This window comes from Xiphias gladius, chromosome 14, assembly GCF_016859285.1.
Source record: "Xiphias gladius isolate SHS-SW01 ecotype Sanya breed wild chromosome 14, ASM1685928v1, whole genome shotgun sequence".
Taxonomy (NCBI): Eukaryota; Metazoa; Chordata; class Actinopteri; order Istiophoriformes; family Xiphiidae; genus Xiphias; species Xiphias gladius.
In genome coordinates, this window is record NC_053413.1 from 26,601,501 (window position 1) to 26,629,481 (window position 27,981).

General features: G+C 44.2%; 1 protein-coding gene across 1 annotated transcript in view; it reads right to left on the reverse strand.

The window, feature by feature from the left end:
- The window catches only part of myo10 (myosin X), a 135,051-nt gene that overhangs the window by 94,545 nt on the left and 12,525 nt on the right, over window positions 1–27,981 (reverse strand). The window contains exon 2 of the mRNA XM_040143446.1: window positions 911–1,009. Within this exon, the coding sequence (XP_039999380.1) occupies window positions 911–1,009 (99 nt within the window). The remainder of the gene's footprint in view (window positions 1–910; window positions 1,010–27,981) is intronic.

A 27,981-nucleotide genomic window follows, 5' to 3' on the forward strand; every position in this document is an offset into this window, starting at 1 on the left:
GTGTTCGACCTCATCTCAAAAACTCACGGACGGGTCGATTCATTTTAATTCTTAAAAACCAACCCCAAGCATTCATAAATCCCACTGTGACCCCCTCATGTCCTTCACCTCCTCCGTTTCTGTTGTTTGGACAACACATGGATCAAAGGGATAATATAGAGCCATATGGGGATTAGGGGATTTGCCCCATCTTGAGCTCCTTTGCTCCCTTGGAGGTTTGGGAGAATGTCTGTCAGCGTCAGGAGAGGTTCGGGAAAGTTGGGAACTCTGCCTGTAACTAAGGTCACCTTTCCCTGAGGGTTTTCCTTCTGTGGGACAGCTCGGTCAGTTGAGGAAGAGGCAGAATATTAGGATTCTCTACCAAGCAGGGTAGTCGGTGGAACTGTAAGCCTCAGAATCTACTACCAGGAACTAAATTGTGGACTAAAAGTGCCTTTGATGCACTCTTTCCTATTATTTCACCGCATCTGACGCACCGTGAATATCACGCAAATTAGACCAAGAATGAAATCACATGGTTTGGGACGAGTTTTTGCACATGACGAGACAAGAGGATCATCATGTTGCTCTCTGTCACGAAATTCCTTTCCCCAAATCCTGATTTTAATATAGAAGCAACAACCGGCGCTCGCCCGCAGCCTTAGCGATGCTGCAGATAATGTTTCTCCGGTTTGGAGCCTTGCACCTCACCGTGTTTCAGGAACGAGCCAGGGACTAGAGTGGAGTTCCCTGATGTCGTAATCCAGGAACGAGTCCTTGAGCTCAAATAACCTTTCCTTCATAAAACTGAAAAGGGCTGAAACAAGGAGAGGGGGGTTGTGACGGGATTCGAGCCATAAGAGTGCGAGTGTGGGCTCACATACCCTCGACACGGACATCAAGATGTAAAAGGGACTTTAGTGATTCTTACCTGGCCGTAGTCTGTGGCAAAGACAACAACACCTCCGGAGCAAGAGGACACGGTGCTGGGAAGGTACTGTTCATCCTCTCGTAACCACACCCGGTCACCCTGCGGAGAAAGAAAAAAAAACAGTTCAGTTTAGCTACTGGAGTCTGCTGAAGAATGTAAATCCAAACTCCACGGTCAACAGAGTAAAAAGCTCAAACTGGAATGCTGCTGAAAGCACTAATTCACGTCACCTAGTTACCTGAACAGCATTCATTTAAGCAACACAGAGTCCAACTAGTGCAGGAGTTACCACGTCGTGCAAGCACAGATGCACAGTAGGCAGTTCACATTATCACCAAATCTGCTTGAAAAACTAGGGAAAATAAACATCAGGAAGTCCCAGTTCAACTGGCTGCGCCACAGATAAGCCACCAAGTACTGGACTGAAACTCACTTTTGATGTACTTTGTATTTTCCATCTCATGTTACTTTATACTTCTATTCCACATTTCTGAGGGAAATATTTTACTTTATACTCCGCGACATTTATCTGCCATTTAGTAATTACATTGCAATATCATATTTTAAACACAAATCATACGATAAACGAGTAAAATACGATGCATTGTTTTCAATTAAAACTACCAAGCAGTATGTAAAGGATTTCTACTCTTGCTTCAGTTAAGTATCTGGACCACTGCTCAGCTCAAAATACACAATTTAGCAATTCTGATGTGAAAAAATAACCCGCTTCTGTCAGTGAGTTGGTTTAGTTAAAAAACAACAACAACAACCAAAAAATCTTGTTGTACAGCTCGCTGAGATCAAGGAGCATTTACCTGTGTCATGGCCTTATTTTGGGATCTCGAAACAAAATGAGCTTTTGAGGTAATTAAATTCTATATTTAGTTCTTTGCTAATGGCACAAAGTCTGACGAGAAGATATCGTGTATTAATCTCCATCAGTTGCTGCCATGGCGTTGCCAAGGCACTGACCTTTCTCCGGCCAATCGGAGGGTCTCAGGTGTCCAGAACGCAGGGAAAGCTCTGCGGCGTTGGGTTTCAGAGCCAGTAAACCTGCGTGTTTATTGATGCCGTTTGGTGAGAAGAGTCGGAAAACACCGGTCGAGTTCAACGCTGCTCCCCGACCAACACCTGGAGATTTAATCGCTACCCCACTCTGCTCTGTGTGTGTGTGGGGAATTAGCAGAGAATTTAGGAAGAAAGCCTGAGTCTTAACTGTGTGTTTTCTGTCTCAGTGCTTTCAGAATTTTCCCGGCTTTGGATGTGACCACAGTACCAAAATAGTGGGTACGTTTTGGAAAAGCCTTTTTTCTACCAGTGTTGATTGTGAAAGAAGAGATATCTCCCATTTATCCCCTTCCCTTTCTTAAAGGATTATTTGATGGTATTCGGTGGATATTGACTACTAAGGAAAAAAAAAAAAAAAGACTAGTAGCACAAAACTCTGCAAAGCTCCCCTTGTTGGCTGAGCTAAAGAACCGAGGGGCCCTCAAAGTGGATTCCCTCTTAAGCGCGTAGCCACATGTGCCGCTGTTCATTAGCGTGACGGACTAATGCTAATGGGAAAAACAAATGCTCCGCTTTGGTGACATACATGGACTGAATGCCCCTCCTCTCTCTGCACCGGGCATGTGAACCACCTTTGACCCACAAGCACTCATTCTGACGGGGTCGTCTGCCCTAGTGTGGCGGAGAGGGGCACCTGGCTGGGGGGGGAAAAAAAAAAAATTGGTGCATGAATGGATGTGGAGTAAAACACACACACACACACACACACAGCGTAAAGCCTGGGTCTGCAGTGTCAGCAGCGGATCAGAGAGGTACTGTGTGTTGATCTAAACCCCCCCGGCCGTCCTCTCTGAAGAGGGAAACCGCACGATTCAAAAGGTTCTGGGATCTCCTGGACAGAGATGAATCTGACGCTCAGAGGACACTCGTCAAGGAACTCGTCTTTTGATCCCGACTTTGTCACAAAGACAAACTACTCGTCTCTCTTTACTTTGTTTGGCAAACTGTAAAGGAACACTTGATCTTGCAAAAGCACAGGAATGTTCTGTAACCGTTTGTGAGATTCTCGTTTTATTTTCCCATTTTTATTTTCCGTTTTCGCCTCTCTGTCGACGGCGACGGTGGAGACAGTTAGGGAAACACGGGGAGAGAGGGAGCAGCCTGACATGCGGCAAAGGTCTGTGGCGGCCCAGATCACCTGTCCATCAAAACGTGCGGACGCCCTTTCTCTATCAGCGAAGCTGTGGCGGCTGTCGCTGCGAATGCTGAGGGCACATTTCTGAGGTGTCTGCTTAGGGTTTAATGGAGCGGATACACGCCTCGTCATGTTGTGTTTAACTGAAAAAGGTCTCTGACTAAAGGTGCCTCGGGATATCGCACCTCTTCTCGAATGTCAAGCTAGTGCTCACCAGTCTGGATAAGCCACAGGCAAATATTGACCTCGGAGGAGCTGGCGTCCAGTACTTTGTATCTTGAAAATGGAGGGTATAACAGAGCACATTAAAGCTCGAATGTCTCACTTATTGGGAGAGTTTTTACCATATAACCTCAGACATTTTTAGAGATGCCTGGAATTGTTTCGGATGCTGTTTGTGTGACTGAACTTTGTCGTACTGTAAATCAGGTCTCTCCTGCAACGAGGTTCTTTGCTGAAATGATAAATCTGCTGATATCCCATGTTTTTCTTCTTTTCACATCTTACTAACAAGTATCGTGTCTCTAAAGCCTCATACTGTGAATCTGATTCCTCTGAGCCACAGAGCTCAATTGTTGTCCAGAGACTATTAAAAACACCAGTGAGCCACACTGCTGCACTGGGTGACATGTTCCTTCATCACCGTGAACACACACACACACACACTGTAGTTTACTTTGACTCAGTCCCACACACACACACCGTCCCTGCTGGCTCAAATCCGCCGCTGAAAATAGTCCCCAGTAAATGCACTATTTCCACCTGTTTTTTAACGGTGACAAGCTGATGTGGGAAAATATTGAGTCTTTTTAGACATGAAACTATGTATTTGTGAGCTGTTTTTAATGATTTACATCTTGGGCAGGAACCAATGTGCTTGGGATTGAGAGCCACAGACGGGAGGAGGTTAACAGGTATTGATAGAAGGACTAACACACTGTTTTTGTTGACAGTAAGAAAACCACAGAATAACACCAACCTTCACCTTGGAATAAAGGTTATAAATACAAATACTTGTAGAATAGTTTCAAAAGTAAAACAAACATAGAAACACACAACAAACCCCTTCATTCTGATGATGACTGTGGCGGACGTGTGGCCGGAACCAAACAAAGAGAGAGGTTCCATTGTAATGTGCACAAAGAGAAGGCGTGTGCTGTTTACCAGCTGAGACCACATGGCCGTTCCTGATGTGCGCTACCAGAGGAATGTGATGTTTGCATCAAGTTTGGGTGGCGAAAGAGAGAGCCCCCCCCACCGGGGCACAGTTTTCAATGCTCTTTTACCACCAAAGGCCCCAGTATACACACACACACACACACACACACACACACACACACACACACACACACACACACACACACTTTGACCCACAGAGCTACTAGCCCATTTCTAAACTACGACTCTGTGCCAAAAGCCTGTGCCTCACGTCTTCCCCCTCATTCATCAACACTGATTGCCTGAACTCTGAACATCAAAGATCTCGTTTGTACTTTCCGATGGACTGAAGAAAATGAGGACCCAAGGTACATATCTCTGCTGTTAACAGATGAAAGCCACACTTCTGTAGAAAAAAAACAAAAGAAAAAAAAGGGAAAAAAAAAGAAAAAGAAGTAAAAGCTCGACAAACTGGAAAGTACTCAGGGAGCACATACCTCCACCGAGGATCCACAAAGCTCAAAAATTGTTGCAATGAACCTCAGAAATGCGGAGAATTGCACTTTTTCAGACCGAGCCTCAAAAGCATCCCTGGGAGGCAATTTCAAATCGTGTCTACTTTCACACCTGCACACATCTGGACGATCACAGCATTAACGGGGCTTTATTGTTGAAGTGTCTGTTGTTTCTAAAAAAGCTACTGAAATCGTCCCCATCCTGCCGTCATAAAGGCAGTTTCACACGCCGTTATGTCTGATAGCATACTGAGAACAGTCTTACTTCCTGGGTTATTGATGTTTTTCAGTCTAATATCCCCTTCAGATGGGCTACAAACCCTCTGATCTAATGGATTTCTGAAATTCACCTACGTTCCTTGACTTTCACTGCGGAGATGTGGCTCTACAAATAAAACCCACAATCTTCTAGACATTTTATTAACCACCAGGAATCGCCTGGAACGGGTTTCATGGACCCCAGACGTCACACAAAACCCCGTCGACACAAAACCAACAACTTTGGAACAAAGCACGAAAAATAAAAATAACCCACAACTGCTTTTACATGGATTTTCTACCATTACACTGACATAAAAGGCAGCTGGGCCTCAGCCGGGCTAATGTCAACACATGAGCAGGGAGACGGTAAATAGTCTCAACTGGAACTGGGAGCTGTGGATCAAGGCCCAGCTGTTACACCAGTAAGACCTCTGAGCCTCTCATTTCAGTTAAACCTGAGTAAACTCTCTCACAGAGCAGAGTCTGAGGTCAGATTATTAAAGTGGGAACGAAGCTGTTGAATTAAAATCAGGCATCTCATACACAGAAAAAGGAATTTATCCTGAAATCTAGACTCATCTTACTTCCTTCAATCAAAAACAGACAATTGTATCATCGACAATGTTTGGCTTGGGTGAACAAATGTCTTGGCTTCATAGTAACCCGATGTTTCTGTTTCTCTGTTATGTCAGCAGTCATTTTCTGAAGGTGAACGCCGTGTCCTACTAAATATTTTGACAAGAAATAAATGTTGGGCAGCAGGAGAGGACCAGTAATGAAACCCTGGATAAACAAATCACCAAAATGAAAGTTGTCCAGAGCTGCTACCAGCACTATTTGGTGAAATCAAGACCTAGAAAACTGTTTTGAGACCTGCTTTTTTAAACCGGCAGAATGTCATATTTGTTAAAAATGTAATGCTTCTCTGCGTTGATTTTGAACCTGCAACCTCAAACGGTTTGTTCCAAATCCATACGAGGAGTTGGAGTGCTGCCCATGCACCATTGTAATATATCTTTGGTAAACATGTCAGCCGCATGAGTCAATTGTCCAGTGAGACGCCCCTGTTCTGGCCTTTATCTCGATCCTGACACCTCCTCCCGGCCAGAACCAAAACACCAACACAAACCTCCCGCCCCGAAAGCTTTGGGAGTACAACCGAGCCAATGACCCCTCTCCCGCGTGTATTTTCCCTCCGTAACCTCGACATGTGTGGCTAATGCTCTCTCTGCGGGACGCCGGGGGGGAGAGCTGGTAAAAACCAGGATCTGTGGTGCTGGGAGCATTTGTACGCCGTTGGGGTCGGGAATGAGCAGCTGTCTCGTTTGAGAGACTCCACTTCCTTTGCCGTAACAAACGGAGCCCTGTGTTCGACCACAGCCATCCTCTCTATCAGAGCCTTCAATGAAAGCCTGTGAGGGCCTCTTTTTTTGTCAGCACTGAAACTGTGACTCAACACAACTGCTGGTATGTTCTCTGTGAGATGATGCATCGCTGCCCTTGCAAACAACTGGAACTATTTGCTGCAGTCTGTATTCGATCTGCAGACGTGTAAAGTGCTGCCGAAGTTTACGGAGAAACCCTGTCCAATATTTGGAATGAACGTTAAATCTTTGGTCTTCAATGGGTAGGTTAGGGTAGAAAGCTGGAAGCTCCTGTCATGAAGACATTAAGTCTGACACAGTGTATCCACGGTACACCATGTCTAACGCTCTCTACCTTTCCCTGGACAGGCTACCCATAGATGAGGCAGCAGAAGTCCAGTCGGTTTCTACCGAGGATCTGTAAACTCCGCGTTGTCAACGCTCGTCAGCAGCGGCCGCAGTCCTCTGTCAGTGCCAACGCCGGATCTGTTCGGGCCACAGTTCTGCCGAGGACCCAGAAGCTCTAATCAGAGCTCAGAGCGGACTTGAGTTGGAAACAATACGATCCGAGTCTAAACTGCAAGTGAAGCGCGAGCGATTACTTTGCCCGTGTACGCTGACTAACTGCAGATCCCATGAGCTTTTTATGCAAGAATGCTACAGGAATACTTTGTAACTACACTGATCCTTTAAAGTGATTCCTTTAAAAATGTCCCACGTCTTCATCTATCCTGTTCTCGTGGGCAGATCCCTCCCCCACCCTCACCTGCAGAAAGGCAGCCCCCCCCCCCCAAGCAGCCAAGTGGAACGGATTACCTCCTTCTTGTTTGTACAAGCCCCACATGCTCATCACACCGCCTCTCTCAAACATCAGGCTGAGAAGAAAGGACGGCTGTATTAAAAGCAGTAAAAAAAAAAAAAAAAATGGAAATTGAACCTGGAGATTTTGTAAGTAATGCACGATGCTCTCAGTAGGGAACAAAGGTGAACAACGGATGAGAAGCAGCACATCACACACCGTGTATCTGATGTTTGGGGGGGTTAATGGCTTATGCACAGGTTTTTTTTGATGTTGACTGTTTGAGCGCAGGTGTGCTTGGTGATTCTCTTTTTAATGACCCATGAGTCCTTCAGACCTCTTCAAAAACATCATGTGCTTTCAAAACCGCGCCGCCGTCAAAGCGGAATTATTCAGTCTTCACTGCTGAGAAACGCTCCTCTCTGAGAGGCACATGCTGCCCGTCCACTCACACTGACACTTCGGCCACAGATCGGTTCATTCCGCCTGCATTACTCTGACCAGACCGGCAGGCATTTGCAACAGATGGACCACAGACACGGCAACTTTATCACTTCTTCTTTGTGTGAGAGTCTCTCTGTCCTGCTGGTTCTGAAGTTCTTCCATTGTCAGAGTCACACACTGACGGCAGTATCAGGCCTTTGTTTAGTTCTGCCGTTGGGAGATAAGCACAGGAGAGCTGATTTGATGGATTAATGATTAACTTTCAGGGGGAACTGCAGTTGGGCCGAGGTTAAAGTGAGTAACCGTCTCACTTCCCATGATCACCACCTGTGTGTTTTTGAATGCGTCTGGCTCTCATCCAGCCAACGGAGAGCAACAACACGGGCACGAAATGTAAAAGCACTGCAGAGGGAGGCCTCTGGTAGTGCTGTTCGTCAGCCGAATAGTCATTTCAAAAGCACCTTTCTGTCAGGCTGCTAATTTGTCTGAAAGTTTTCCCCTTTGACATAACCAAGGACAGATCGAGGGTATGTCATTTTTACCCTTAATGTATGGCTCCCAAAAATGCGAGATTTAGCTCTTCCCGCTGTTGCAGGACAAATCTTACCCCCAGTTGGTAGACAGCTGCTGCAAAACCACCAGAAGAATTTGTGTCTCGAGGGTAAAGAAAAAGCGTGAAAAGGTGAAAGTATTCAGCACGCTCCCCTGTGATGACGGTGAGTGACAACACAATAGAAACAATGCACACACCAGTGTTTAGTGCGATACTGCTGTCTGGGAAACACAGCCAGGAGGAAGTCTGCGAGCGCAAATTGACCTTGAACCTTTGCCCAGCATGTGGCGCGGACCAATCAACTCGCAAAGCCTTTGTGGAAAACCAATCGACGTGAGTTCAGCGGCAAGGGTTATTTAAATTTGAATGACCGGACACACAGAGTGAGAGGAGAGGATTCTGGGAATTGATAAGCTTGCCGAATTGCTCCGGGAAAGCCTCGTTGGTCACACGCACAAATCGAACACGCGCCGCGCTGACAGCAACGAGCACACGCGTCAGCGCGAACTCATTTGCCTGCAAAAAACAGACGCACACATTTCACCAGGTCCCACCCACGCGGTATCGACACACAGCTGCACACGTTCACAGCAATACACAAACATGATCGCACGCAACACACATCACGTAAACTCACAACTGCACAGATGCAAAATAAAGAAAATAAACACAGCGTCAAGTGTACACAGTTTCAAGACCACACAACTCACTGAAAAGAATATGCACAACTGCAGCCCAACGCACACGTTCGCTAATGATAGTAGTGCTAGACTGAACCGGCAGTATGTGTGTACTTGAACCATGGGGCTAATGGCAGACCTGCTGTAGATACCCAGGCCCGGGTGTTGATTTGGAGTTGGGCATCAGATTCCTCTACATATTATCACTGTAGCTGTGGAAGCCCCGTCGTGTAGTTACACTTCTGAGGAGGCGAATGTCAGTTAGGGCGCGGCCTCCGGGGGGCTATGTGTGTGGGCTCGGTAGCTACGCCAGACCTCTTTACCTGTATATTACTGCAAATCTGCCAGCTTAACGTTTGGAGGCTATACCAAACAACCCGGCCACACACCTGCATCACTACTGACACCGACTCACCGTTTCCCCTGAGACTATCTGAGGACTAATGTAGCTGCACAGTTCTTCTCGAGAATCCAATACCTCCGGATTGCTGGTAGAAATCTAAAAAGTCTGTAGCTACGCCAGCTCATAACACTGCTCGTAACAGCCCAGTTAGGGTAGTATCATGGCCATGCTGGCACACCCCTATGCTTACTTAAATGTGCTAAGCTGAAAAATGGCACACGGGATTTAGCACGTCAACACGCTGTTTAGCATGAATCGTCTACCACATTTCACATGCATGCGATTAGCATTGTTACATGCTCACATAAGCAACTGTGCTGCGCTGAACACTTTTAATTGGTTGTTTGAAAGGGGTTGATTACAGTTTAAATGGCATCTAGTTCTTGTTTGAGCACCTGCACCAATTTTCATGGCTGTTCATCTGATATTTCGTTCCGACCCGCAGACTAATCTTGCCTCCAGCGCGGCTCTTGGGTCGTTTTTTTTTCCATCAATCGCTCTTTAAAAGCAGCTCTTTTTTGCTCTTATCTTCTGTTATCTCTTGGAACCAAACTCCTCCCTAATCCACTTAGGACCGAGGTCTACATTCTCAAACTGAGTTATCAGGGAGTTTTTGAGCCTGATGTATTTTGCTTTTTTTTTTCTTCAAAAGGAAAACGGTTTGCCGGAGTCACAGGGGGAGAGCACAGCTCCTTCAGTTGCCCTGGGTAAAAAATATTGTTGAGCTGAATTCAAATGTGCGTCTACCTCGGATGCCATGCCATGAAAAAATAAATAAAATAAAATAAATAAATCTTGGAAGCCCTTCAGTAAATGACGTCCCAGATGGTAAGTCAATCTATAGCCAATACACATCATCTGTCATAATAACTGCTGCCTTCACTTGAGCTCCCCTTACTGAATTTCCAGCCTTTAATACCCCTTAATTAGACGTTACGTACCTCTTAACCACCGAGCTCAGCGAGCAGTGCCACACACTACTCGGCCCTAAGCGTAGAGCATCTGCTGAAAGCCTGGAAGCCATGATACATGACATGTAATTTCGTCGGAGGGTAGAGAAGGTTTTTCCGAACTCTAATCTGAAGGAGCTGAGGGTGGTGGGTGATGTTTTTTTTTTGTTAAACATCCCTTGCAGTGCAGCAGTCAAGCCAGTGTGTGTGTGTGTGTGGGGGGGGGGGCATATATCAAATACTAAAGGGGGATTAGATCATATTTATCTGTGTCTGTTGTCTGGAAAAAAAGTCTGCTTATATTCTGTAGAGTCAAACCACATTTTAACATAAAAATCTAGCAGCTACGTGTTTAGAAGTCCAAGGTCCACTAGACATTACAAGTATTTACCATAAGTTGTTTTAAATGGTTTGAAGTAACAGATGAGTAGAGTCTAGGAAAATTACACTGTTTTATTTGGTTTTAGGTAAGTTGTCGAAAGGTCATATGATATATGATCCTGATATCGATGTATAACACAATGTGGCAAACATATGTAAAACTGCACTTTTTCATGAACAATTTTTTTTTAATTTTTTTGGCCAGAGTTTTGTGGAACATTTGTGGAACGTTTTCAAAACTATCCGTGTATTCGAGCGTGTTCCAGCCTCGTGTAACAGGTAGTTTACCTTCTGGAAAGTTTAAAACTGATTGTCTAATCTGCTGGGTGATCAAATCCAAATGATAAAAACAATGAAATCAAAGTCACTGTCAACAGCTTTTCTCCACAACTGCATTCCCACACACCTTTAAAATAGTCTGCAAGTTCACTTTTGGTCCTGTAACAAAGAAAATCTGTCAAAAATATTTACTGATCTTGCATCGACAGTGATGCAAGATCTATAAATATTTAGTTGAGACATGCAAAACTTCTGATGTTGGCCTTTACATATAAGAAACCCCCGTTCATCTGAGATCCCATAAAGACAACACCGAACCATCACCGACTTCTAAACAAATACAGTATGTTAGCTTGAGGAAAGTGCTCTGCAACATGAGGAGGAAAATCAGAGGGGACAAATTTACCATTCAAGAGGAAGCAAAAAAGAAAGACTTCGTGCCCCAGAACACATGATCCCTCCCGTCTGCAGCTCCTTGATGTGGCAGCAGGACGACAGAGCCCAATCACAGCCTAATCACACCCACTCGGCTTGTAAGGGAGACACAGAAAAGCCCAATTCCAGCTTTTCTGGTGGAGGAATGAATGTGAAACACGGCTGTTAGCTTGTTCAGGGTTAAATGAAACCATGTGTGCGGCAGGAGTTCTGTTGCCACATCCGGCCGACAGAAGGCTCCCACTGAATATTCAGGCATTTTTTCATAGTCCGGTGAAAGGTGATTATTTCGCCCTCTTTATTAAAACGTGCTGCAGGTCTATTGTGGATCACTTCTGACGCTGAAACCTCCTCTCGGTAAATCTCTTTTCTGTCAGGAGTCACTGTTTAAAGTTGTATTTTTAATTGGATTTGGGACAGAAGCTGTCAGCCAGCACAGAAATATTACACCTATGAAATTACAAAAGCCTTTGTCGGCATGTTCAAGGCTATTGAGTGTTTATAAGGACGAACAGAGGAACTCATTGTATTCTGGGAGAAAGGAAGTCAGTGGTGGGTTGGTTGGTTGTGGAGACGGTTTCTGGGGCGACTGACGGTGATGGTGATGATGGAGAAGGGGGACTGTGGATATCACGCTCAAAGACACGGCAACAGACAGCTGAAAACACACAACTACAGTAACTCGTGCACACACATGCTCTATTTTGGATGATCTGTGACTAATTATCACATGAACGTGTAGAGCCGCGGCCGTAAAACACAGATGGGCTAGTTGACGGCAGCCAATCGGAGGCCGCGAGGAGTTGCTGACTAGACTGACAGTCTCTGGATGAAGCTGGTTTTATAGGGTGTTTATAGAACTATTGCACACAAATTCCACATAAACAAAGTCTGACTAATGATCCGCTGATGTTCAACCTCAGACCTGATCTTTTTGTCATATTGTGGGGGTTTGTTTCGTCCAAATTTAGCTGCTTTCGAATGTTAAACGTCTTTTTTCCCCTTGTACACACGGCCCTAAACGTTACAAAAACTTAAACACAACGCCATCATTTGATTCAGGGAGCGGGATAAATGTCTAAGATTCCCTCCACTAACAGAACTAACGCTGGAATGGTCCATTTTTAGTGTTTGATTTTTCCTTAAATTGGGATTGAATTCACGTTTAAGTGTTTTTAAAAAATGCTGCTTTCATCAGCTGAGCATTTTCTTTATCGGTTAACTTTGGGACATCACACAGTCCATGTAAACGCAACGGCTGACTGAGTGAAAGCGTCTTGAGCTGTGTGAGAACAAGAAAAGGCCCAGCACTGGAAATGGGACAGAAAGCAGAGGCAAAGAAACCCAAGTTTTCAGAGGTTCAATTCAGAAGCTACTCTGTGAAGTTTTTGACCATTGGCAGTGCTACGGAGCATCGGTCCCCGTTTATGTCTGGATGGCGCATTCGCAATAGGAGGCACGTTCGTGGGAAAGCCTGTGGCCGATGTGATTCTCATCCAGGCACCGATTCTCGCTGATCACACCGAAGAGCAGAGCCTTTTCTGACAAATATAATTCTATAACTATTTACTATAACTGGTCTATTCCCTGACTCACAGTGGGACTAAACTGCCCACCCTGGCTAGACTGGACTGGCGGACCAGATGTAAGAATGGCCAGGTTGTCCCTTAACATCTCCTGTAAAAAGAGGGTACACAAGTGCAGTACTGCAGAGTCCAGATCCGAGACGGGCGGCTGCTGAGACTGATTTTAATCAGCCGCCGCAGGTCAGTGCAGCGAGACAACTCACCCACTACGGCAGGAAATGTGAAATTAAAAAAAGATACATTTCAGTGAAACCTAATGTCTCTTTCAAAACACTGAAATTATTTAGCTAATAGCTTTAGTTCCTGCTTGTACCATGGATTCCCTTCAAACTGTTTCAGTGCTAATGGTCAAACCAAAACCAAAAACGAGACTCGAAACGGGGGACAGATGTTAAACCAATAATGAAAAGATCCACCATATGTAATCCATATGAACCCCCCCCCCAATTCAATAGGCGTATTTACTACACGACTTTTACGACTTGCAGCTTTTTTAGATCACCATAAGGTATTTATTCGATTTTGCCCCGAAGCGGATGAAGAGTGTTCATGAACTCAGCTGCTCTACGCTGGGAAAACTGCAGGAGACAAAGATGATGAGTTGAGGTGAAGTTCACAGAAGCTTTCAACAGAAAAAAAACAAAAAAACAAAAAACAACGGCGTGAACCGACTGCAGCGAAACACGTCTGCCAAGAGGCTCCAGAAGCTTTGTTTTGTCTTGATGTAGCAGTAGAAATGACTGCACTCATTCATAAAGTCTAGGATCCCGCATGAACATCAGCTAAATCCCTCAAATGTTTCCTCTACAAAGTCAGAAACATATGAAAAAAAAACAAAAACAACTGCGAGCTTAAAAATGGGAAATGAACAAAAGGAACTCTGTTTTGTAAAGTTCATCCAGAACTTCCAGCTTCTGCACTGACCGCAGGATCAACTTTTAACAAGCTTCCCTCTCCTCTCCCTGCTTACTTCTGGCTCCTGCGCCTTATTTTACCGATGATGATTAAACATTAGCTCAGAGGCTCTGTGGTCGGAATATATTTAGAGCCCAGACTCAACTCAGCGATGGTCAACATTTAGAAAGCAAGAGTGTGGTTTTTTTTTTTTCTTCTTGAGCGGTGTGTGATTTGGAGTTCAGGCAGGGACAGTTTCCTCAGGGCAACTCTTCTCAGCCGGGACCGAACTGCTTTTAAAAACACACAGCATCACCTTGTTGCCAGGGATGATTCAAATGGACCCTTCTTCTCACTTTGCTGCCCACTCTCTGGTCCCGTGGCATGAAAACGAGTCCTGCGTGATCCGGTCGCAAGTGCGACGGCTCTGAGTACGTCGGTTCACACCTGGCACTGGAGTGCGTCTCCACATGCGTCTCGAGCGACCACTTGTGATCGGATCTCACCTCCCCGCTCTATATGCAGATAAACGCGTACATCAGTTCCGTTCGCAGAGACCGCATGCGTCGTCGATGCGGGAAGCAGCAGTGCTCTTCCCGGGCCTAGTCTGTCGGAAATTAAAAGACAAACAAACCTAATCACCCAAGATGTTTGACGCACTTGTAACGTCTCTCTATGGGCTTTTTGAAATTTTCAGACTTCGTGGAAAAAGCCGGTTTACGTGATTGTACTAGTATTTCTTTGCCAATGAGTACGTACGTCCGCTTTCGCAGAGCGGACGTACGTGGTCTGAGTGATCGGATCTCAATGCGTCCGCAATGTTTCCTGGGTGCATTCACACCTGTACTTGCTGTACAGCTGTCCCCTCTTGATCGGATCACCCGAGACACATGTTAAAACCAGGTCCGAGCAGGGCCTCTAACACCAGAGGGCGCTGAGTGACATGACCTCTGACCCCCACCTGACAACTGCCTTGTTAATAATTCAAACCTACCAGGTTTGAATTATCACTGCTACTCAGACACAGAGTAATTGTTTGTACAGCCACTAGAGGCTGCTTCTTGTTTTAATCAAGCAGCCGATGCTGTCGTTTTTCTGGTGAGGACTGCCCCGAACTACCATGATGTAAAAAACAGCGACAGGCCGGGAGAAACTTTTATGGGGTTTGAGATACTTTTTGTATTTGTTCGTCTGTTGCTTACTGTGTTTTTAGTTGCCTGAAGGTAGCTGCTTTTCTGCTTAACCGTGCCACAGAATATGCATCAGCTGAGACATTAGCCGACTGGTAACCTTGAACAGCAAAGGCAGCCCCTCTGAACCAAATGTCTGTGATTCTGGATTGGTATGTGACATTTTATATCTGCCAAAAAATACTGAATGTTGACTGTGCTTTCAGGTTTCATAGTGTAGCTCTTTAAAGCCGGTTTTTCATCTCTTCCTAACATTTCCAAGCTGCGTAAGTTATCTTGACTTTGTACATGGTTTCTGTTTGATTTTGTCTGATGCTTTGGTGCCAAAACAGTTCTGTTGTATACTGTTTTCGGACACCACAGTATATGTTACCCTACCAACTTTAATGTGGACTGATGGGCGCATGAAGTACAAAGTCAGTACCGTGAAAACACAACTGGATTTGGGGGAAAAATGAATGAGTAAAATAGTATGCAGCAACAGAAATGCAAAGGGTTCAACGAGGCTTGTAAACTGCTTAAACCAAAAAAAATAAATTATGAGTCACTCTGCACTTCAAGCTGCTGGTAGGTTTGAATTATTAACAAAGCAATTGTCCTGAGGGGTCAGAGGTCACATCACTCAGCACACTCTGGTGTCAGAGAGTGGGCGGCAGCAGAGGTGTTGACTGGAGGCTCCACAGGAAGCAGCTGCTCATCGGCTGATCGTCCTGCTGTTGTCAGTGATCAGGTTATCAGGAAACATCCGGCACAAAGAGACGCCTCCACCAGGCTGAAAAGGACGCCACTTTTTAAAGAGCTAGCAGGTAAATTTAAGAGCCAGTTCAATCAGGCGACATATTTTCTGAAATCCTATGAGCCTCTAACAAATGGACGGACAACACTTTCCCAGGCTCAATTCTCTAAACTTCAGAAACGTCAAGTTTTGAGAGATGAAGCTCTTAGTATCCTCCTCAGCTGCTTTGTGGATAATTAAAAGGCATTTCGTTGTGGATCTGGAGAGCAGCTGTAGGGTGGATCCATGTGAGTTTGCAGCTGAGTCTGGAGAGACTTGGAAGCTCTTTCGGTTGGACGACAATCAAACCGCCAGGGGGAAAACACAAGCAGGCAGTTTCATGAGTTGTGAGAGAACAAGAAAAGATCCGGCCCTGGAAATGAGACAGAAAACACTGCTACAGACGAGTGTTGTCACAGTGGCGAGGAGCAATATGGCCACAAACACACAAGCTTATGGATGGGGTGCTGATTTGTTTACATGTTAAATATGTTTGCTGTGTTTTGGGCCTCTTTTACTGTTGTGACACTGTCTAAAACTAGGACCCGAGAGGTCTCATGAAGACCTCTTGTTTACAGTATGAGGTCCAACCTTTAAATAAACATCATTTTCTCAGCTGCTGATTTGCCTGAACTGTTATTCTTTAACCATTCCTAGAGCTGAATTAGACCTGGCAATTGCAGTCTACAGTAACTGTAAGGCAGCCCAGTAAGGGTTGGTTGGGAAAGCCACCTTGGTTTTGTTTTGATACCAAGTAATTCCAGTTATGAATCACCAAAAGTGGCTTATGTACTGCTATCACATTGGGGAAGCATGTGCCACGACTTATGAGGTGAACGCATCATTATAATATAAATTGTAATCACCACTGAATGATTTACCAAGCATTAAACATTTCCCTTTACACTTGTCTGTAATTTACTTGAATCACAAGCAGTTAAAACACGAGATACTTCAGGGTTTCCTACGGCGATTCATGTGGAGGCCGCCTACCTCGCCCTGATATAAAGAGCACCTTCACTTAGGTCAGGCAGGCTTCTTAAGCTTCGAGCAAAACAAGCAGAGTTGTTATGCAAACACACTGCAAAGGCCACATATTTAATGAGTGAGGCCACTGTTTAAACAGCCATCTACGCTGACGATATGAAGAGACGTATCTGAATCAGTCCCATCCGGCTCAGCAGGCGACTGATCACATCATACGCTCGCTGCTCGGTAATTAATCAGAGCAGCGGGTTGCAACGGAGAGAAGGAAAACCGTCGGAGTTGTCATAAGTTGCGACAGGTCGAGACAAATTGCTCGGGCAGTTGCAACGCTGTCACCGAAGCGCAGCAGGTGAGACGCCAGGCAGAAGTTAGGCTGGAAATTCGACACACATTTATCTGGCCTGAGTGCATTGTTGTTACAAAATGGAGTGTCGGTGACAGGAGTGTAAACCCTGCATTAAAAGCTAACCAGAGGCAAAGGCGACACAACTCTGGGTGTCGCAGCTGATCCCTGCAGCGTGTAACTGCTCTAATGACAGTTTTCTCTCAGCCCAGCACCGTCATTATCACACTGCTGGAACGTGTACTTTCTCAGCTCACTTCTGGAGGCGGACGCTGTCCAACAGTTTCCTATCACTTACGCTGAGTCAGACCATGTGTCTACACTCTGACAAATTCAGTTTAGGCCACAGTGAAGGGAGCATGAAGAAATTTCACAGCGACTGAACATTTGGTATCTGTTGTGTATCTGTCTATACTTCTACCAGTTATACAAAATTGTCAGTGTCGTATAATTTGTCAGTTGAAAACCTTCCAAAAACAGCAACCTCTCCCAGACAAACCTTTTGGTAAATGCCTGTTACTCAGGACCGGGTCCCTTTTTCCAGTAAATCTAATTGCTCAGTCGTCCACATACAATATTTGCTCACGACCTTTTATAAGTCTCAACATGTCTGACTGACGTCTTTCTGGATGGTTCTGAAGAATTTGGCGATGAAACCTGGCTGACTCAGCAGGGTGTGTGGGGTTTCGCCCCTTTGCTGCCACTGCCAGGCCAGACCAGGACCGGCGGACTTTAACCTTCGGTTACCAAAACCAGGAAATCCCCGGAGACGCTTCAGTCTGAACAAGGCGGTGCTGCTGTTACTGCTGTTTACGCATCCATGCGACGGGGATGAGTCCGCACTGGCTGCTGCACTGAAGCATTATTACACATCATGTCATAAAAAACATTTCATGTGTCTCGTGAGTGTCAGATAATTGTGTCACTAAGACTTACAAGGAGGTGCTACTAGAACATATTCATATTATTACAACTTCTCGCCAATACTCTGAGTACTTTGTGAGACAAATCTTAACGTGTGACATGACTTTGATTTGAACAAAGTCAAAATGTTTATCTAAAGATGAAGTTATAAATACTCACTCTTCATGGAAAGTGTTACTTTGCTGAGGGTTTGAATTGCCGGTGACTAATAACCAAAACACGCCACGACCTGTATGGCATCATAACTGCCTCTGAAGGTTCAATGGTGACATTATCACATTATTAATCAAATTTAAGCCTTGTCTGCTCAACCTTTAAATCCTCTTTTAACCTTTTACTACACATCTGTTTATATGAACAGCGTCAAATGGACGTGAAAACAGATGAACTTTTTCACCAGTACAAGTGGCGACCCTATAAAACCCAGCATCCAAATACTAGGAGATTAATGACACTGCTAAAAAGGTTCCATTGATATCATAAAATGATTCATAAATGTGACAGTTAGGAAATTAATTTAAAGATGAAATTATACTTGAATTTTAAAATAGAAGGACTATTTTTTTAATCCATTTATTGTTGATATATTTGCTTTGCTTCTGCTTTGTTATTTACAGTTTCCATTTACGGATCACGTTAAAGATGTGAGTAGTGTGCCACCCAAAACGAAATGTGTCCAACCCAACGAGCAGCAGCAGTAGCTCCGACTGGCCAGTTATTGACCTCTGACACGCATCTACCTCCAATGCATAACAAACAGAAGTTGTTTCTCAGATTTGTCAGTTGAGTAGAATTGATTATAAACGGACGAAGCAAAAGTGACACACTCCAGAGTCCGTATCATAATTACTGTTTTTTTTGGGCTTCAGAGCCTCCGTGAACAATTCTGTCAACCGCGGCAGGGACGTGAGGACCGGTGTGCAAACATTCACCCTTCGAGGTTTCCATCAACGAACAAACCTTGAGAGATTTGTCAGAGCCTGTTGATGAATTCTCGATGACAGCAAACACTTTTTTTTTTTGCTGCACTTACTGAGCGCTGCAGGTGAGTGTATCTCAAATACATACACTGTGTCTCATTAACTGTTCAGCCGCTCTCATTATGTTGTTCTGGTAACTCGCTCGAATAACTGACTCTTGAGTCACACTGGATTCATAGTGAGGCTATTGCTTACGACTCAGCCACGTAATCAGTAATCAGTGTTGCGAATAAACTGCAGGACAAAGGCAGAATCAACTGCTTTGAAGTGGGTAAATTCCCTCAACATATTTGGTGTCTGACGTGAAATTGCCCAATATTTTACTTTGGTGCTGTCACATGAGCAAAAACTCTACATTTGAATTGGCCTATACATGTGTGAATGCAATTTCAAAGCTCGGTAACATGCTAAGTGAAAAAGAGAGATAAGCAAAAAAGTCTTGGTTATCATTTATAACACTCCAGATACCTACCACCACCATTTTCCCTGGAAGAAGGCAACAAACTGCTCCAGTAAGGAAGCAGCGCAGTCACCAAAAGCAGGAGACTTGAGTGTTACTGGGAAGCTTCAAGTGTGTGAATAAATATATGAATAGGGAGAAGACCAGCACCGGAAAGAGCATGCGTGCTTAGCAAACCACCCTGTGTAATTATAGGCTGAAAAGAATCAAACTAACAATGTGCAATGAATCAATTTCTTAAAGAGAAAACAAATGTGAAAATGCAGCCGTGGAATGCAGCGACTACCCCTGAATATTAAGTAGAGGTGAGAGGGTTTGGTTTTGAGCAGAGGCTGATGTGTGTAGCTTTGACCTGCCGGAACTCTGAAGGAACTACATGCACCTCAGCCAGGTGCAGAGCTCGGCGGTCAAGTGCGATTCAACGGAGAAAACAAGGCACTAACCCTGTAGCTTTTACTGCTGTGTTGGGTTCTTACACCTGATTAAGACACAGCGAATAAACATGCTCCTTTGACACTTGCACCTTCTTTTTCAAAGCCAGGTAAGACACCGGAGCTGTCAATCACTTCTGACTCTGTCTCCTTTTAAAGGATACGCTGCAAGACCCGACAAGATTGTCCTGTTACGAAAGCCCTATCAAATACTACTGAGCATACATGTAAGCAGCACAGACGTGCATTATGCTGCAGGAGGGGTTTTAGAAGTTTCTATGAATATGCGCTTTTGTTTTGTTTTGTTTGGGTTTGGGTTTTTTTTTTTCTGTGAATGTGGGTCACCACTGGAATCGAATGTGGTTATAATTACAGTTGCCTTCTTCCATGATGGAGCGAGCTATAAAATTTCTCAGCGCCATCCCTTCAAGCCTACGGGGGATGAGGAGTTGAGAAAGTAAGAGAAAAGAAAGTATTTTTCATCATGCGCTGGACAATCAGTGGCACCTGATAAGGTTGGTGACCAGATCGGTCACTTGTAAAACCATCATGCGAAGTGGACTAATTAAAGTGCCAATCCAAGGCTCCTGAAGTGGAAATGGCTCTTGTGCTGCGTTGGTGTCATACTGAACTCATTGTAATTACGAGGCTCTGAGTTGTAGGTAACAACAACTCAGAACTTTCCTGAACGCTCCGATATATCCAGCTTGGCACTTCATAATACAGAAGCATCTGAAAATGAAGTGCATTGGGAGGCCTCACGCCAGCCAAAGTCTGTCATTCAAGGTAATTAAGCCCAAACTTAATGGATATTAAGTTAAAGAATTAGTTCTTATTAGTTATTAATATAAAAACAGGAACCTTACAGATCTTTTACCATCTCTCTCTCATGACGTGTTCGCAGCATAAGGCCCATGTCATGGCTCTCGTGCCAGGCTTCGCAGTCCTGCGAGCGCACCCGCAAATCTGCGGCTTTCTTGCAGATACGGCACTAATTACATTGTTGGTCTGCGGTGCCCCTGACCCAATCAGTTCCTCCTCACTGCCAATGAGATAGCCAATATATATTCAAAGACGAGAAGAACGGGGAGGCCAATGGAACAAAGCAACAACACACTGCCAACACTGCCAAGTCTTTCAATTTTCACCTTGCCATTTCACATGCACTGCCCAATGAGGTTCAACTCAGCCATGAGATTATTTCTGCCTCCAGAAGAACGATGCTTTTGAAAAAATGGTTTGTAGCTCCATTGAAATTCCAACCTGATGAGAGCATTTACCAAAAACAGTTTATGTCTTTGCTGATCCAAGATTCTCAGTGAAGTCCAGCCACCTGCACCCTGGGTCCTTTTGCATATTCCCTTTTTCTTCAGCTAAAGAACTCTTTGTTTCCTTTGATTTGGCTTGTCTTTTAGACCTGAGTGCCAGCACCTGGTCGCTGGCCTGGCTACAGACAACTGAGAAGATGCTTTTGGCTTTCTGTTTCAGGACAGCCCACATGAAACAACAAAGGAGTAAAACAAAAAACAAAAACAAAAAAAACACTTGAGCTCTGAGACATTTTTAGCCCCCCAACTAGAACATAAACACTTCTATCCTGTGCATGCAAGAAAAATGAACATGTTCAAAAGAGATTTGAAGAAGCCCTTTGAAAACAAACAGCTTTGAAGTGAAGAAATTCTAACTAGCTTTTCCTGCCTGGACCCATGTCTTCCACAACCGCCTTCCTGCCTTTCAGTGGGAACATTTTTATGCAGGTGGCGGCCATTTTGGTTCAGTCTCACACCAGTTAGCCCAGAGCACAGATGTGTCCAAGGTCTGACAAGTCCCTAAGGCAGCCAGTGTGGATCAGAATCACGTGGGTGGGATGGCGTAGGTAGAGAAAAGGACTGATAAAATCTTGTTTTGACTCATAAAAACCGTTTTCTTTGTGAGTTGATACAGTACTTATCATTAGTCCCTCAGCTGTTTAAAGGCCAACAGCAGGTCTGTCAGAGCAGCTTGCAGGTGTCAAAGTAGCGGCAGAGTGCAGCTGTAAAGAGGATGAATGCAGTCAGCCAACCGTGCATGACTAAAAGTAAAAATAAATTCTCTTTTTCATTTGTTTTTCAGCTGGAGGAGGCGCTTTCAAGCTGTTTCTGGTTTACAGAACAAAGCGACGATGAATCCCACAAGCCCAGGCTGTAATCTCTGTTATGCTTGCTAGGCATCTTCCTTGTTTTCTCCTCACTGAGTCAAACATGCAACATCCACAGAAAAAGGCAGCGTGTTTTGTCTGCCATTTTTAGACCGGAATTTTTGGGGGGCCTCTGTGGCCTAAAAAGAACCACGACTGGGACCGGTTAGTTTGTGTTTCAAAAGGAGAGGGGTGGGCCATTCAGTCACGTTCGCTGTTTTATTTCACCTTAAGGAGGTGACACTTTCACTTCTACTACTGTCTGTCAGCAGGACATCATAACACCTTTGGATGTTTTGACATGTTTTGTTAAATCAAGAAATAGTTGATTACATTCTGCGGTTTAAGTGAATCTGTGACTTTTGCCCTTAAAAGATCGCTGCTTTGTAGCTAAAAATCAAGAAAACCGTAAGAGAAGGAGACTTGAAATCTCTGTTGGATTCCTAGAGGGAATTTGCAGGATTAATAAACCAGTCTACCTACTTTTTGGGGACGCTTAAGTAAAATATTGAGGTATGGTTAAGTTTGTTCAGCCCACATGACTTCTAGTCAAAAGTGACTTCAACCTTCACTGTGACTGTCCAATCACGTTACCTGCGGTAAGCTCCTCCCACTGTGCGCCTCACAGACGCCACCATTACGGTGTTTATCCCATCACAAACACTGTATGTCACCAGCATTTATGTGTTGTCTGCTTCTGCTTGTAAGCACACAGATTATACTTTCCAGATTTCGTGAAGCCAGACCACAGGAAATCCCCTTCTTCATTAAATAAAGCCACATTATTTCCCCATCCAGGAGCTATTAGTCAAGGGAAGATCACTGCTGGGCTGTCTGCACGATTTACTGTGGAGTCCTAATTTTTTATTTAAAAAAAAGAGTAAAAACGTTGAGAACAGGGCAGATGAAAGAGGAAAATATCTGTCTGGGTTTGAACCCACGTAAAAATCCAGGACAAAAAGGTCCAAATTATCACAAAAAGGTAAACTATGCAGTGAAACTAGTTTCTCTCCATGTGACTCATTTGTCACCACAATAATGCATGAGACGCAATTCGTTTCAGCTGCTGTCTGAAGCAAACAAGCCAAATCAAACTCACATGAAGGGAGGAATTCTGAATTCAAAAAGGAACACTCTTGAACCCTCGGAAGATCTGCAGCTCAGGATCAATGATGACCTGACGCTGAACCGACTGAGCTTAGACCAGTTTCCACCACTAAAGAGCACTTGGGCCCACAAAGGGGGGAAATGACCAAACTCCCCTCACTAAAGCCCACCTGACCTACTTTCTTCTGCTCTGTGTGCGAGTGTGCGCGCGAAAGTGCGCACGAGGGAATGTGAGTGTTCGAGAACCTTTTTTTTTTGTGTGGAAACGAGAGTGGTCAAAAAAGCGTGTGCACATCCAGTTACATGTATTAAGTGTGTTTTAGGGCGGTGTACTTCCAGGATTTTGTGTGTGGGTATGTGTGTGTGTGCGTGTGTGTGTGTGTGTGTGTGTGTGTGTGTGTGTGTGTGTGTGTGTGTGTGTGTGTGTGTGTGTGCGTGTGTGTGTGTGTGTGTGCGTGTGTGTGTGTTTTACAGGCTGGCAGCTGAGGCCAGAGCTGCCATGTGTTGCCCAGCTGTGGTCGCCTGGTGCCGGTTTTGCAGACTCACAGCGGAGTTAGCGGGCAGAATATAAATAATGCTTCCCCTTCTCTGCCTTTTCTTCTGGGACAAACAACAGACGCCTTGTTGTACAACAAAAGGGGCAGTTGTACCCTGAGAAACGCACTGTGTGGCTGCACAAATTAAAGCAGTAGTTCACTGTGACCTGACGGTATCTGCGGTCATTTAAAAGGTGGGGAAGGCTGACACAGTGTAGGCAGGGCTGGGTATTGTTTCAGTTCTGGTTCTCAAAGTTATAATCCTCAAGATTTTTCTAAAATAAAAACCCCATTTTTGATTCCATTTACAGTTTTTAAATTTTGAAGCAATACCTGTCCAATTTATTTAACTACCTCTCTATATAGTAGTTTTCATTGTTAGTGGTGGAGGCCGCCATTCCTGCTTGAGACCAAAATCACCTACAGGCACAAGGATTAACAGGAAACCATGCAATCCAGCCCAACTTTGGCTCGTTGATACCAGTCCTAGTGTTTACTGGTCACTCTCCGGAGCTGTAATACCTTAGTGCTAATGCAGACCAAGCGATTCCTTCTGCTGCTGCTTCACATTAAAAGTGTTTAACCGGGGAAACGTGGGATGGCTTTAATTGTGAAAGAGTCACAGTAAACTCTGACGGTTCCACCGATTCCACCGATGGTTCTGCAGTGTGGATTGTTTTAATTATTTCACGCAGGAATGAAAAAAGAGAAAAGGCCCAAAAGTAAGCTGATTAGACAAAGAGGTCCATGTAACAGCCACTTTTTGCAGCTTAAGCAAACATCAAAACTTCAACACATCTTCAAGGTAAAACACACCATTAATCGTTTCTTTTGTAAGGAAATACGCTCATACTGCGATGTTTCAGCCATACATTTAAGTACGAGCTGTGGCCCGCCTTGTTGGAAACAATAAATCAACCAAAACTTCTTACACCACTACTGCATCATAATCCAACCCTCCACTGTCCCTTTGTTTGTTCCAAACACTCAAAACATGGCCGAAGATGCAGCTTTAGTCTCAGTTTTCATGCGTGACAACCCCCCTTTCCCCCCAGTTCAGTTGTTTTGAGTCAATCGAGCACGCCACTGCCTACGTTTAATCAAAAGTAGATTTTCCTCTTATCTCGTTCAGTCCTCATTGACCTACATTTTCATTTTTCAGAACTGAGTTTAGGAAACAAGCCTTGATCTTCAGGTATAAAATCCCTTTGAAGCAGCTTGACCCAGTAAACTGCAGAGATAACCTTGTTTATTCCGTCTCGTGTTTGACAAAAGTCTGATCCTGGGACACGCTTCAACCCTCAGAGCTTTTAACTTCCTCTAATGACTTTATGGCTTTTTTGGAAAAGTGTCAAGTCACTGAGTGCACTTTCAAAGACTATCTAATAATTCTGGTGGCTCGGCTGGTGAGGAATTGGGTTAAGTGGCGAGGCGAGGTTGGAATTATAGAAGAATTACTCTGCGGTGCATGTGTAAACAAACTGAAAGGGTCGGTTTTCTCACCGTAGACCTCAAAGTAAAGTTAAATCGCGGTATTTCACACAGCGTAATGAGAAAGTTGTCCTCTGGGATGCACATAAACCGAGAGACCAGAGTGCAAAAGGTAGAAAACAATGGACTCTCTACAGCTACTACAATTAGTGCAGTTCTTAAGGCTAGCACAGGGGCACTTTGGTCGACACAACTTTTATGAAGACACCACTCAGATATGGTCTTTTGGGTTTTGGAAGGATTCATTAGCTCTCAAGCAGTACTTCAAAAAAAAAAGCTTAACCTAAAACAAGAAGACATGGCTTGAATTAGTGGCTCTGAATTAGTGGTAAAAATACATGATAATATTAAATCTACTCAATAATCGTTGAGCGATTTGAAAGAGAAGAAAGACTTTACTGAAGGATCTTAGTGAAATTTAAGATTATTATTTGATTCTCAATATTGAGAACATGCTTCTGTGTTTAATGGAGCAAGGACAGTGTATTCACAGTTCAGGAATCATTTGAAACCAAGTCAAGCTAAAAAGGCATCCAGAGTTTAATCCAGCAACCAAGCAAAAACAAACTGTTTATTCATCGGCCAACATTCCTCACACCAGAACGGGACGACAGCAGGCCAGATATGTCTGATTTACAACATCATTGTAGATCAGACCTGCAAAATGTGCCAAAATCACCACAGTCTGATTCTTTAGAATTCGCGCGGCTCACTGAGTTACGCTGAGAAGTTAAGTCACCGTCAAGTGTCCCTGCAAGCACCGACCTGACAACTTAAAAGGTTTAAGATTCAAAGCTTTTTAGAAATCTGGATAACTTGACGAAAACAGTCTCATCTGAAGGTCCATTTTGTAGCTTTCGGACAAATCACATGGCCATCATTAGCAGTTTGAGTTTGCTCAATTTGCTATGGTACTGTAATCTTTCCATGATCAGAACATCCATGCTGGTTTAAAAAATTGAGGTTCAGAGTTCGTTCTTAACCTTGGAAACAACAGCTGAATGAACAGAAGTAACGTACAGTATAACACTGACTATATTCCAGCGGACAATTTTCAAGTTGAAATACAGTCATTGAAGTGGACTTGAAACAACAGGTATAAGCAGCCTACACATCAACAAAAACATTCACTTTTAAACCAAATTCAGAACAGTTTTACCCAAGACATCTACATGTTTTTTAGACCCAAAAATCATCAAATTTGCGCTCGATTAAGCAGCATTCCCTAACTTCAGCAAGCTGCAGTTGCCACGCAGACAAAGTAAAGCGGGTCTCGCTTGAGAACGTTTTGCTACTTTGGGGTTGAATTTAAGCCTAATTTAAGTGCTTCCTCATGACAGACTTCTAAACTCTCAAGACGACCCTGCATCCTCGCTTTAGAGAACTCTACGTGTTCTGGGGCTGAGCTTTGGCGCTCAGGAAACCCTGCGCAGGAGAGACAGTGCTCCACCTCGTTCTGCTCAACCCTCCGACTACATCTCTTGCTGACGTGAAACGTCATTATTGGGAAAATGAAGCGTTCTCAGACTAGACAGAGGTAGGGAGGGGGAGTGTGAGAAGCAAATGAAGATCTCTCTCTCTGCTTTGAATTAGCACAAGGCTGCAGTGAGTCTATCTTCACAAAGAGCTGCTCATTCACTGCGGGTGTTGTTCAGAGCAACTGAAGCAAATCCATTGGTGGATCCAAATGCTCTCTCGCTGATAAAGCAAAGTACCGTAACTTCTTACTCACCACAGAAAAAATATTCAGTTTTCAAATGACGCGATGTGGCAATTGGTAGATGATGTTATCCTCATTAGTCACTAGTAAAAGGTATTTCAAGGATAAAGAGGAATGAGTGACTGATAATCATCAGTGTTGGAGTAATAGGAAGTAACAGTAAACACCAAAATGGAAACATAAAGTACTGATATTCTGCTGGGTTAAATACTCCAAACAATGATGAAATGAAGGACATTAAAGAAAAAAAGAGTCTTGTATACACTGACAAAAGCCTCTTACTGTGCTGATGAAGACTGTGTGATATGAAAGCTCCGGAACAGATACATAATGAACCTTGTGGTATGAGGCTATTTAATCAACTACTTTTTACGAGGTCAGGAGTGAGCTTCTAATCTCAATTTTTGGATAATGTTATGACAGCATTATGTCACCAACGTAATGGCCTCATGTAGAATGTAGAATGTGAATCTACGGTAGAATCTAATAATATCAGAAACAACATTTAAAGATAAAGTTTCAACAAAAAAAAAAAAGGAATTCTCCAGTAAAGTAGCAGAACCTCTATAAACATACAGATACTGAGGTACTTCCCACCTCTGGCAGTGGAACTCCATACCCAGACTTTGTTGCTCCCCTTTAGCCAAAGACACGACAGAGCACTGATATGCAATTCCAAAACATACTGTATATTGATCTTCCAAAGTGCAATAACTTTTAATGGACTTCAGGAACCAGGGGAGAAACCGTGATGTCTGAAGAGGAGAGATGCACTGATTGCCTTTGGCTCCACGCAGTGCAGAAAAAAAAAAAAAAAAAAAAAAATCAATCAGCTGCATCAAATCGGATCATTAATGGCCCAGCTTTTCAGCTTTCCCTGATACCCAGGGTAAAAACAGTCCGATGTAGCACTAAGCGCTCTGAGGAGCCCTTCGAGGAGAGGAGCTGCACTCTCACAAGGGCACAGGATCGCATGAGAAAGAGCTAATGAGTGGAAATGGATGTTTGGTTTTTCGGGTTGTGCCTAGCCTGCGCGTGTGTGG